Source organism: Mustela nigripes, chromosome 6, assembly GCF_022355385.1.
Source record: "Mustela nigripes isolate SB6536 chromosome 6, MUSNIG.SB6536, whole genome shotgun sequence".
Classification (NCBI taxonomy): Eukaryota; Metazoa; Chordata; class Mammalia; order Carnivora; family Mustelidae; genus Mustela; species Mustela nigripes.
In genome coordinates, this window is record NC_081562.1 from 65,218,080 (window position 1) to 65,230,704 (window position 12,625).

Genomic DNA, 12,625 nt, shown 5'->3' on the forward strand with positions numbered 1-12,625 from the left:
TATGGACCACATCTTCCTTATCCATTCGTCCATTGAAGGGCATCTTGGTTCTTCCCTGATTCCAAAATACGGCCTCGATCAAGAACCACTGTCGTGCTTGCTCACGGTAGCCAGCCCCATTCCTCAAACACACCACCCTTGCTCCTGTCTCCAGGTGTCTGTGGTTGCTGTTCCCTCTGCCAGTCAGGACACCATATTACATTTAGTTGGCATGTCACATAAAGCTCCTCTTGGCTCTAAGTATCACAGACTTGCCTTGTTTTGTATGATCTTCCCAGTTTTGAGGAGTACTCCTCTGTTATTTTGTAGAAGGTCCCTCCATTGGAGTTTGTCTGGTATTTCCTCATGGTTTTACTGGGATTATGGTTTTAGAGGAGGAAAACCACAGCAGTAATATGCCATTCTTATTATATTACTTGAAGGTCACATGTTGTCATCATGACTTGTCACTGATGGTGACTGTGGCTAAGGCAGAGTTTGCCAATCTCCATCATAAAGTTACATTTTCCTTCTTTCCACAGTTACTCTTTGGAAGCAAGTCACTTAGTATAGATGACAGCTGAGACTCTGGGTATTAAGCTCCACCTCCCTGAGTGGAGAGTATTTATATAATTTGTTGGAAATTGTCCTATATGGGAGCTATGTCTCTTCTCTATTTATTTGTCAAATAATTTGTTTATATCAGTATGGACTTGGGGATATTTAGTTTAAAATACAACATAATACTATATAAAATACTAACATTCTCTTGCTCAGATGGTTCCAGCTTTGACCAGTGTCAGCTCTTACAGTGTCTTTCGTGTGTGTCCGTTTGTGACACTACAGAATGATCCATGTTTATCTTACATGTTCCCTGCTCAGTCCTGGAATCAGTCATTTCTCCAACGAGCTCTGGTTTATTTTATTGGAGAATGGTATGAGAAATTAAGATCTCAGTGGCCAGTGTACTAGTTGCTACTAGGGTGTTATGGTGCTAGGTTCTCTCAGCAGACAGAGCTAGAAAATAGAGCCATGCACACGAATCCATTTTATAAACCTAGCTTTCTTTCTGTATCTACATTAAGCTAAACATGAGGTCATGTGGATGTTTCCAACTCTGTCTAATACCACATCATTCACTCTAGCCTTCCCTCCCTTGGAGATGCCCATTTTATAATAATTCTATCAGAATTCATTTTTGTGTATCATGAAAAAGAAGCCTCAATAGTAAGTGGTTAATTAGTAAGAATTAATGTATTGGAGAAAACAAATATTAGTATAAAAGCTTGAGACACAGAAGTTTTGGCAGGTTCCCTTGTCAAATAGAATAATCTATTCTTAAATTTGTGTGATGGACCAGACCCCTTGTAGCAAGATACAGATCATAGCAAGACCATTCTTCATAAGGGAGGTATTCAACTGGGTGAGTCAGTTGAGATTGGTAAGTACAATCAGCCGGAAATGTTTGTGAACCATTTAAGTTTACCACAAAAGGAGTATTTGTATAATTTCATCAGTGATTTCTTTTTAAAAAAAAAAAGATTTTTATGGGGCACCTCGGTGGCTCAGTCAGTTAAGCCTCTGCCTTCAGCTCAGGTTATGATCTCAGGTTATGGGATTGAGCTCTGCATGGGTTTCCCTGCTCAGTGGGGAGCCTGCTTCTCCCTCTCCCTCTGCTGTTCCCCCTGTTTGTGCTCTCGCTCTCTCTGTCAAATAAATAAATAAAAATCTTTGGGGGAAAAAAAGATTTTTATAATAGTAATACTTGTGGGAAAAGGCTGTTAAAGTTATCAAGAAAAATCTAAGCTATCTCCATTTCATGATCCATTCCTCCCCTTTAGAGGTGATCAATATTAAAATGTTTTAATTATCTGATTTTCCACTAACATTTAACCACACAGGCATATAGCTTATAGTATTTGTACATACCACATATATTGTTTTATGACTTTTTGCACAAGACATTGTGCTTTCTATTGATAGTGATATGGAAAAATGTCTGTGGGACTCATTTTTCACCTTTTCATAGTTGCCTAACTACTTTCACCAAAGAAATGTTTTTTCCTTGCAGTGTATGGCTCTTAACACCAGAAGTGTTTGATAGGCCAGAGTAACAAAGGCGGTATGTTCCACTCGTGCCCTGGTTTTGTGGGAACTCTGAATTACTTCCCTTCATGGCTTTGTTTCTCCCGGCCTCTTCATCGACCTGGTAGACACTGAGGGCTCCATCCTCCATTGAAAGTGGCTTCTGCGTATCCAAATCCATTGATAATGGAAGTTTGCCGGGTGGGATAAGCCAGCCAGGGAGACATGTAACCGTCTGGGAGCTGAGGTAGACATCATTTTTGCTGAAGGTCACTGGGTGCCAGACCAGCCGACCTTGTTGGGTAGCACCCCAAGGACATTCAAGATAACTGGCAGCAACATCGTATCACCTCCCATGGCTTGCCTGGCACTGGTTGCTCTTAATATTCGTTCTCAAACTGTAACATGCGCCAGAATCACCGGGAGGGTTTCTGAATCTGTAAGTCTGATGTGGGGCCTGAGGATTTGTGTTTGTAATCCATTTCCAGGTAATGTCCCAAACTTAAGGAAAACTGGTGTTCTTCTTTTGCTGTTCCACACTAGTCTTTGTGCTCATTTGGGATTTTTAACTCACTTGAGGGGACTGTATTCATTTTGCAGTTATACATTGGAAAAAACAGTTTGCAGTTATACATTGGGAAAAAAAAAACTTTTTTTTTTTCCCCAGTTCCAGCTACTTTTTTTCCCCCCAGTTCCAGCTACTTTTTTTTCCCTGTAATTCAGCAGTGATCCTTTCTTCTCCCAAAGCAGAAGTGTCCTATGGGACCCAAGGGGACATCTGATGTTAGATGGGGGATAAGACCCTAAGGATATAAGAAATGAAACTTGGTTATGAGTAAGGAGCCAGGAAGGATGGAGAAACTTATCACTTGCTACTTGGAGCTATCCTCCCACTAGTGGAAAAACTCAGGCTTTGTTGCCTCATAACATATATGTTGTTCTGTCATGATGCTTTTTATGTTGTGCTCTCCACCAAATTAAAGGATATTTGATGACTGTGCACCTATAGCATCACTAGAAATTATAATCTACATTATCAACTATACCATGATTTTTATTATTTCATTTTATTGTGCACACTATCCTCTATATATAGTAGAGTGGTTTTAAGAAATAAGTTCCTTTACTACCAAGGAATAATTGAGAGGGTGACTTTGAAAATAAAGTTTAATCCTTCTGTCAGAGTGCATGGCGGATAATAACAGCACTAATGGCTGCCATTATGGAGTCATTACCATCTGCAGGGTACTTGCCAAGCACTTCACTTGAGTAGGCGCTCCCTTCATAAATGCACACTGAAACACAGGAGTAAGTCAGCCCCCTCACGGGAGGAATTGAAATGAGCATGGTTATGACTAGAGAAGAAGCCTACGTGTATGAAGAAACTTTGATGAATAGCACACTGAAAAAATAAGTGCAGTAACTTGACTTTTCCAAAGGAAACAAGTTGGAAAAGTTGAAGAATCTTAAAGCTGATGTGACAGAATATCTGTGACAACTAAGGGACTCTTTCCTCAGCTATTTCTTCACCTGGAAGTCTTAATGTGGCAGATTAAGGGATGTGGATTTCAGTTTGTTTTTTTTTAAACATCCATTTGAAGGATACTGAAAGTGCACATCTCAGGTTTATGGTTAGAAAAATTTGCACACAGGGAGCACCCCTGGGACCAGTGCCCACATCATGGAATGAAATACTTCCAACACCCAGCAGCCCCCTTATGCCTCTTGCAACCATCTGCCCCTCCCCCAAAGCAACAATGTGGATGAGTTTTACCTGTTTTGTGAACTGATATATTTTTTTAAACCTCCATTCTATTAATTCTGGTAGTTTGATTAAAGATAACAATTTGAGATGTATTCCTGTAAGATAATGTTTGGATACTTTTAAAATATAGGCCAGAAGCTAACTTATTATGAATGTTGGGTTTTTTTCATTTTTTTAAAGATTTTATTTATTTGAGAGAAGGGGAGACGGAGAGGGAAAAGGTAGGGGAAGAGAGAGCGAGGGCATAAGTTGGGTGTGGGAAGAGGGAGAAGCAATCTCCCCAGGGGCGCCTGGGTGGCTCAGTGAGTTAAAGCCTCTGCCTTTGGCTCAGGTCATGATTTCAAGGTCCTGGGATCGAGCCCCACATCGGGGGTCTCTGCTCGGCGGGGAGCCTGCTCCTCCCTCTCTCTGCCTCTCTGCCTACTTTTGGTCTCTGTCTGTCAAATAAAAGGATAAAATCTTAAAAAAAAAAAAAAAAAAAAAAGCAGTCTCCCCACAGAGTGGGAAGCCTGATGTGGGGCTCGATCCCAGGACTCTGAGATCATGACTTGAGCCAAAGTCAGATGCTTAACTGACTGAGCCACCCACGTGCCCCTCCCTTTTTTTTCATGCATTCTTTTTTTTTTTTTAAGATTTTTTTTATTTTTTTGACACAGAGAGGGACCACAAGGGGGGAAAGGAGGGGGGGGGGGGGGGGGGGAAGCAGGCTGCCCGTGGAGCAGAGAGTCTGATGCAAGGCTCGATCCCAGGATCCTGGGATCATGACCCGAGCCGAAGGCAGAGGCTTAACTCACTGAGCCACCCAGGTGCCCCTTCATGTATTCTTATACTGTGATATTAAATTAAGCTGTACTTTCTCTTTTTTCCTTCTCAACTTAAAACTAGCCTTTGGTGATATTTGGTGGGGTCTCCAAAGTCATTTTACGGCCAAAAGAAAGGGGCAGGATACAGAATTAGAACTCTTTAGGTAGCTCAGGAGGTGTGTACCTTCCCAGCAAGGAGGCCACACAAAGGCACCAAACAGAAGAGTGGGTAGGACATCTGGCTGAACTAGACTCATTGCCTGTCAGTAGAGCCACATGGGATTAGACCAAATGGTGAAAAATGTCTCTTCATGTCAGACCTTTGTCCTGGTTCTTTCTCCAGGAAAAATAATCCTCTCTTCTGGACCATTGTCACTGGACACCATGACAGAACCCTGAAGGAACCAGTTGAGCAGGTGAGAAATATTTCTAAGGACAATTCTGCTGGTATTCTAAGTGTTACCACATGCCGGGGAAGGCCTTTAGCTAAAATATATCATTAAGTATTCATCTTCTAGTGCTCCTTTACACTTACCATTTATACCCACATTTAAAGCTACAATCTGAGATCACAGTTTAATCAGAGAATTGAGGGAGGAAGGTCAGGAAGTGCAAATTGAGGTCTGTGTATACAGGTGCACATGGCCTAGTTTCTCCAGAACGGCCAGTCCTCAGAGAGTGGTTCATGGCCTCCTGCAAATTATAAACAGAGATTGCCCTTTTAAACTCAGTACAGAGTCACCTTCACTGCTGATGTATGGAAATGTGGAGATTTAAGGTTTATTTTGGACTATTATGCGGGGAAGGAGTTGGACTCATTGACTTGAACTTGTAATTCCCTTACTCACCACTGATAGAGGTGAGAAGGGCAAAACACATCCTGGTGTGAGAAGCCTTTGGTAGACGGAATCATAACTCTGACGTCGCCCTGAGAGAGCTGAGCTGTCCTCTGGAGTTCAACTCCATCGTGAGGCATGTATGTCTCCCACAAAGCATGGAGCCGCTCTTTCCCTCGAAGACTTGTGCTGTGACTGGTTGGGGGAGACTTAGTGAAGGTAAATGTTTTACTCTTGCCTACACAGGACTGCCAGTTGTTAATTTTGCAAATTTGGCATGGAGATGATAAAAAGCAATATCTGCTCTAGCCTTTCTTCCTTCTGAAAGCTAGAACCCATGTTCGATTTGGTTTTAAGTGATCAGAGAATGAGCTATTTTATATTTTTCCTTTAGGGTGACTAAGTATAGTTAAGTTAGACCTGTGAAGGGCCGAATCACAAATTTTTTCATCTCTGCAAGCCATATGTTCTCTGTCACAACTCTTTAACTCTGCCATTGTAGTGCAAAGCAGCCATATACATACTTATGGAACAGAATGGATTGTGTTCCAGTAGAAGTTTGTTCGTGAAATCTAAATTTCACATACTGTTCATGTGTCATAAAATGTTCTTTTGTATTTAAAAAAAAATTTTTTTTAAGTGTACATACCAGGGGCACCTCCTGGGTGGCTCAGTCGCTTAAGTGTCTGCCTTTGGCTCAGGTCATGATCCTAGGGTCCTGGGATCAATCCTGTTTCAGGCTCTCTTTTCAGTGAGGAGTCTGCTTCTCCCTCTTCCTCTGTTCTTCTGCTTGTGGTCTCTGTCTGTCAAATAAAAAAATTTTTTGTAATTAAAATAGTGTACAAACCAAACTAGTTCCCAGATTGTGCTATATAAGCCCAGGGCTGGCACAGAATTGGCCCACTGGCTGTGGTTTAAGGAACCCTGGGCTAGAGGCTAGAGTTCTTAGAGTCCATCTTATTGGGTTCACATTTGCATTTTGCCTCTTTTTGCTGTATAATTTTCTTTTACATTTTCTTTCTGTTTATGTATCCTTTATTTGGAATCTGTGAGCTTGGGGAGAGGGGAATTCATCTTTGACCATGCACAGTGTACACGATCATAACTTTCTGTACTACCTGCAGCCAAATTGCATTTTCCTAAAATCTGCACAACCACCATATAAGAAGATTTTATCCTCCCCAGGCTGTAAAGGAGGATGTTATGGCTCAGAGAGTTAAGTACCTTGCCAAGATCCCATAACTAATAAATATCAAAGCTAGGATTTATATTTTTTTTTTAAAGATTTTTTATTTATTTATCAGAGAGAGAGAGGGGGAGAGAGCGAGCACAGGCAGACAGAATGTCAGGCAGAGGCAGAGGGAGAAACAGGCTCCCCGCCGAGCAAGGAGCCCAATGTGGGAGCCCGATGTGGGACTCGATCCCAGGACGCTGGGATCATGACCTGAGCTGAAGGCAGCTGCTTAACCAACTGAGCCACCCAGGCGTCCCCAAAGCTAGGATTTAAAATCAGCCTGGTTCTGTTGATAATTTTTGAAAAAAAATTTTTTTAAACATTTAGAATAAAATCTGTACTGCTAGTCTGGCTTGGAAAACTCTATGTGATTTGGCCTCCATTTACCTCTCCAACTTCTTTTCCTCCCTTTGTCCCCTTTAGGCATTGTGGTCTTCTTTCTTTCTCTTTAACACAAGACCTGTTCTACTTTCTGAAGCTTGGAACCCCCTTGCTCTTCTCCCAGCTGCCTCCTCCTCATTCTCCTCACAGCTCCAACAGCACTCCCTCCTCCAGTCACTTTGCTGCTTCAGGACTGCCCTTCCATCACTCTCGGCACGACCCAGTTTTATCATCTCCTTACCCAGAAATGTACTTGACATTAGCGTGTGTGATCATTCTCCAGGGCATCTGGATAGCGCAGTCGGTTAAGCAGCCAGCTCTTGGTTTCAGCTCAGATCATGATCTCAGGGTCCTGGGATCAAGCCCCATGTTGGGCTTCTTGCTCGGTGGGGAGTCTGCTTAAGGATTCTCTCTCTCTCCCCGTCTCTGCCATATCCCCCACTCACATGCTCTTGCTTGCACACTCTCTGAAATAAGTAAATTTTAAAAATCCTTAAAATTTAAAAAAAAAAAATCGTTCTCCAGGTGGGTCTCATGCATTAGGGTGAAACCTTGTGGCAGCAGTTCCCTAATTCACCACCGTGCCCCAGAGCTACAGGTTTACCTGGCATAGAGTAAACACTCAGGAAATATTTTTTGACTGGCTTCTAAGCCCTTGAATAGATGTACCCATTCTCTGATACCTTCAACCTTCACCACTTCCATGACCATCAGACAACCGAGAGGTGGTTAGAAACTTGTGAAAGAATTCATTCTTCCAATCTGAGAGAAAATGAGTTCTCAATTTTCAGACATAGTAAAGAACAGTGGTGGGGATGGTCCCTGAAAAGAGAGTTTTTAAATACCTTAAGTGTATTTATGTATTAGATGAGGACATTAAACGAGCAGAAACTTTAGAGGCCAACCTTGGCTTAATGGCTAGTTCTGTCCTACAGTGCTGTGAGATCTAATTTTCAGAACTCTGGCTTTTTTGTCCATGAGTTCTGTGTGATCACGTGTGCAAACAGCCCACCTCACAATGTTGTATTGGTGGGCAGGAGTCCTGTGAAAGTACTATATAAATGTAAGGTAATTTCTAATACTAAACTTAGCTTTTTAATTTTTTTAAAATTAGGAATCCAAAATGATAGAATAAGTTGTGCATAAATACATGTTAACACAGGTCTGCCTGAGGGTCAGTTATGAGTGTTTTCATGTTCACTGTCAGCCTTACAGCCTTTATCGTTAGTCCTTTTAAATTGGAGTTGAGATTAGTCTCAGTGACAGTTGAGGAAAACGGAATGTGATTTTGGTTTATATTAGGAAATCGTATAAACCTGTCACACTGATATTTTATGTATAAATATACTGTGTAAAAACGTATCATCACATAAATTCTATCCAATACCAATTCGTGTCTTGCTGAATTTTCCTTCATGAATTCTTATGTGGCAATATGTGAAACACTAAACTTTCAATCAAGAGTAAGTGGGGAAAAAGTGTTTCTGGTGGTGTTCTCCTGACAATATATTCCTTGGCAAAGATGCCACACCTGAAAACAGACATCCTGCATGAGACACGTTTGGTTCAGTAGTCCCTGTCAGCTCCGGTGAACCTGAGGGATGGGAACTACAGTAGTGCAGACCAGTCTGAACTTAAATATGTTTGTTCACAGAATTGGGGGTTTACTTCATTACAAAGCTGCCTGTGAATCCATGCCTTCAGCAGACAGCAGCCTAGCAAGGAGCTTCCAACAGATCCAGGTGCTTGTGTTGGAAAGAGAGGTCTGGGAACGTGCTCACGCCTCTCACCCAGGAGGGCTCACGGAGAAGATGACGTGTACTGACTTAGCAGCCTCTGGAGGGAGAGACTTCTGTCAGGTGAGAAGACTGATTTTTCAGAGGAAGATTCAAAGTCCTTGTCTGCTGGGGATTCTCCTTAGAACAGGAGGAGATGCTCAGAGGCACAGGCCACCTGGCAGCCCGACAGTGTGCCCTTCCTGGAAGGCCAGTAGCACAATAGGAAGAGTGAGCACCTCACTCTAAACTTGCTGAGAGGCCAGAGCAGCCTACAGGCAGGAGAGCAGGTGGGGACTAGGAGCCCACGAGCACGTAAGGCCTCAGAGAGATGCTAGGCTTTGGGAAAAGAGGAACAAGCAAAGGAGGAGTCTAAGTCAGTGTATCCTAATTGCTTTTAAAACAATATAAATCTCCTTTGTGTCCCCATTTAATTTTCTACCATGGATTAAAGTGATCATGAAGAAAATGAGAAACTTTGAAAAACTGGTTGTCATATGAAGTGGAAAACAAATCCCAAAATAGTAGTTTAGTTTCACATATTTAGAGGCAAAAGTGGTATAATAGTCATATCTACATGTCAGTTGAACAAATGTGCTATTGGCAAGTTCAGGCCCACTAAGAGGAAGACAGAATGTGGACAAATGGATCATAAAACACCAGCTTTCATAACCACGAAGCCAAGCGAGGAATGTGACCTCAGAGATACAACCAAAAAGGATTTCTGATGCTCTGTAACCCTCCTTCAGCAGTCTGGATTTGAGGCAGCCTACTGATAGAAACCGTTGGGTCTTCAGGGCCAATACACTTCTCTGGGTTTATCATTTCATACCAGTCTAGAATACAGAGGAAAGAAAGGATGAATCTCTAGTCTGTACTGCTTTTTGATCCTTTTCACCTTAATCAAGAAAAAAGAACCAATGGGAGAAAACTGGGTGTTAATATAGGAAGAAGTCCTTCCATGTAAAAATGTGAGGAGAGAAAGAGGAAGGTCTCCTCTTAACACTGAGTATCAGTTTATGGCAGTTAACCCCTTTTGTGTTGTCAAGTACTATTCAGACTCTGCTTTCTGCCTTTGAATTTGCATTCCCCAGAAGCTGACCTTGAGACAAAGATTCAAGTGTGATGGTCTGCTTAGGAAGTGCAGACATGGCTGGTAGAAAAGTCAGGAGGGTAGTATAGGGAAGTTCTACAAAGTCAGCTACCACAGTAAAGGGACTGAGCTTAATCCTTCAGTGCAAAATGCACTCAACACATTTGTCCCATCTGAGGAGTGAAGGAGCTGGGATATTTACATACTGCTTCCCCCAAATTTGTGGTTCCAGAGCTGCTGGGGGAGGGGTCTCGTGGTCCCTCTGCACTTTCCACACTGCTGGTCTCCCTTGTAGATGGGACTGACAGGGGAAGTGCCCTCAGGCACACAGCCAGGACGTGGCCTGGAATACTTGAAGACTCTCAGAAGGGCACTCACACCATCTGCTAAAGGACATAAATGCTATACTATAAATATCAAATAGAAAAGTGCTCTGAATTAACGTGGTCATTTTTCCCCTTTTGAGGGATGGCTTTTCTCTCTGCTTCAAATCAAAGGAATCACAGATGGCTCTGTTGTCTCTGTCAGGTTTGACAGCATCTGACATTAAGGGAACACTTTACTGTATACCAAGAGGGCAGAGGAGAACTAGGGAAGGAATTAAGTCCATGACAGAGGTGTGATCTTGGTGGGCCTTTATTTCAGCTACATCCACTGTCCCTTTGCAGCACGACCGAATCTGCTGCCAATATGAGGGGAGGAAAAGAGGAGCTGAGATTCTGGCTAAGAAATGTGGCAAGCTAAAGAACACCAAGTTACTAGCAAGGTGACTTCAGAAACTTTGGTAAAGTGGACCCTAGTATTTCTATCAGGTAGTTGATTTTTACTCTCCTGTGTGTGCTTAGAAGTAATGGACCTGCTAATGTAATTTCTCCTTTAGGAAGGTGAAGTAGAATGTTGGAATGCAGAGATGTGGCATTTCTGACGCAGTGCAGAATTCTGTGCTGCTTTGCTCAGGACGCATTCGAGATTGTCTTTGAAAATGTCAAGTTCTTTGACCTACAGGATGATCTCGGTCTTCCCCGAGTAGCCTATGTCCTGTTTCTGCTGACTTTTCCAATCTTTTTCATACTTCTCTTGCGTATATATTTCAGCCACACCGATTATGTTCTGACCTTACAAGTCCCTGCAACCTGCCTGTCTTGGGGTGGTAGCCCAGGTACCAGTTCTGCATAAAATGCTATTCCTCCTGGTTTTTGAAAACCCAGCTCCTTCTCATCTCTCATATATCAGCTCAAGTGTTGTTGCAACTACATACACCCACACAAGTGTGTAAGCACACACAACTACATGCCTTTATTCTCTATTTTTTGTTCTATTTTTTTGTAGCTATTATCACCACCTAATTTGTTTTTTTCTTTAAATCTTTTTTTTTAAAGATTTTATTTATTTTATTTGACAGATAGAGATCAGAAGTAGGCAGAGAGGAGAGAGAGGCAGAGAGAGAGAGGGAGGAGGAAGCACTACATAATTCTTTAAAAATAAAGGAGGCAGAGAGAGAGGGAGGAGGAAGCAGGCTCCCTGCTGAGCAGAGAGCCTGATGCGGGGGTCGATTCCAGGACCCTCGGATCCAGGGTCCTGGGATCATGACCTGAGCCAAAGGCAGAGGCTTTAACCCACTGAGCCACCCAGGCGCCCCAATCACCACCTAATTTGTTTATACTCTCTCTTGCTCAGAATACCCAGCTCATAGTAGGCACTACATAATTCTTTAAAAATAAACAGATACCATTTGCTTATTGAATATTTACCATATGGTAAGCCCTGGGATAGATCCTGGCAATAGTAAACGAATTAGGCCCTTTCTGGATCTTGGAATGTTTGTAACTGCAAGAAAAAAAATCTTTATTTAGTATGTGTTGGTACTGAATGAATCAGTAATTTAAAGAAAAAACAAACCTGACTTGACACATCAGACCATTTACAAACTGGAAAGAGGTCTCAAGTGGAACCTTACTTCATAAAGAAAAAAAATTAGGCCCAGAGAACAAGTTAATTGTTCTGCATTACAGACAAGGGAATCTATCTCCCTATTCCCACCTTAGGATTTCTTCCAAAAAATTCTTCATATAACATAAAAGCCATGTCAAATATGTCATAAGCTCAGTTTATTTTATCAGAAGACAAAAAGTACACTTCTGTCAAAGAAAAAAAGGGGCTGATAAAAATCATTAAGGCTGGGGCACCTGGGTGGCTCCATGGGTTAAAGCCTCTGCCTTTCGCTCAGGTCATGATCCCAGGGTCTCTGCTCAGAGGGGAGCCTGCTTCCCTCTCTCTCTGCCTGCCTCTCTGCCTGCTTGTGATCTCTCTCCCGTCAAATAAATAAATAAAATCTTAAAAAAATCATAAAGTCTACTTTAAAAGGTAAATTCTATGCTTTAAGGCTTTTTTTTTGTTTACAGCTTTATTGAGCTGTAATTGACATATAATATTGTGTCAGTTGCAGCTGTACAGTGTAACTATTTGATACCCCTGTATATTTTGAAATGCTTACCATAGTGGAGTTAATGAACCCCTCTGTCATCTCATATAATTAGCATATCTTTCTTGTGGTAGGAGCACTTAAGATCTACTTTCTTAGCAACTTTTAAATATCTAATATCTAATATAGTATTGTTAACCATAATAACCTGTCTGTATACTAGAATCCCAGAATTGTTATAACTGGAAGTTT

At 41.9% G+C, this 12,625-nt stretch overlaps 1 protein-coding gene across 1 annotated transcript in view; it reads left to right on the top strand.

Moving 5' to 3' along the window:
* The window catches only part of OVCH1 (ovochymase 1), a 60,065-nt gene that overhangs the window by 24,954 nt on the left and 22,486 nt on the right, over positions 1-12,625 (top strand). The window contains 3 exon segments of the mRNA XM_059404488.1: positions 4,976-5,048; positions 5,492-5,687; positions 8,791-8,942. Of these exon segments, the coding sequence (XP_059260471.1) occupies positions 4,976-5,048; positions 5,492-5,687; positions 8,791-8,942 (421 nt within the window).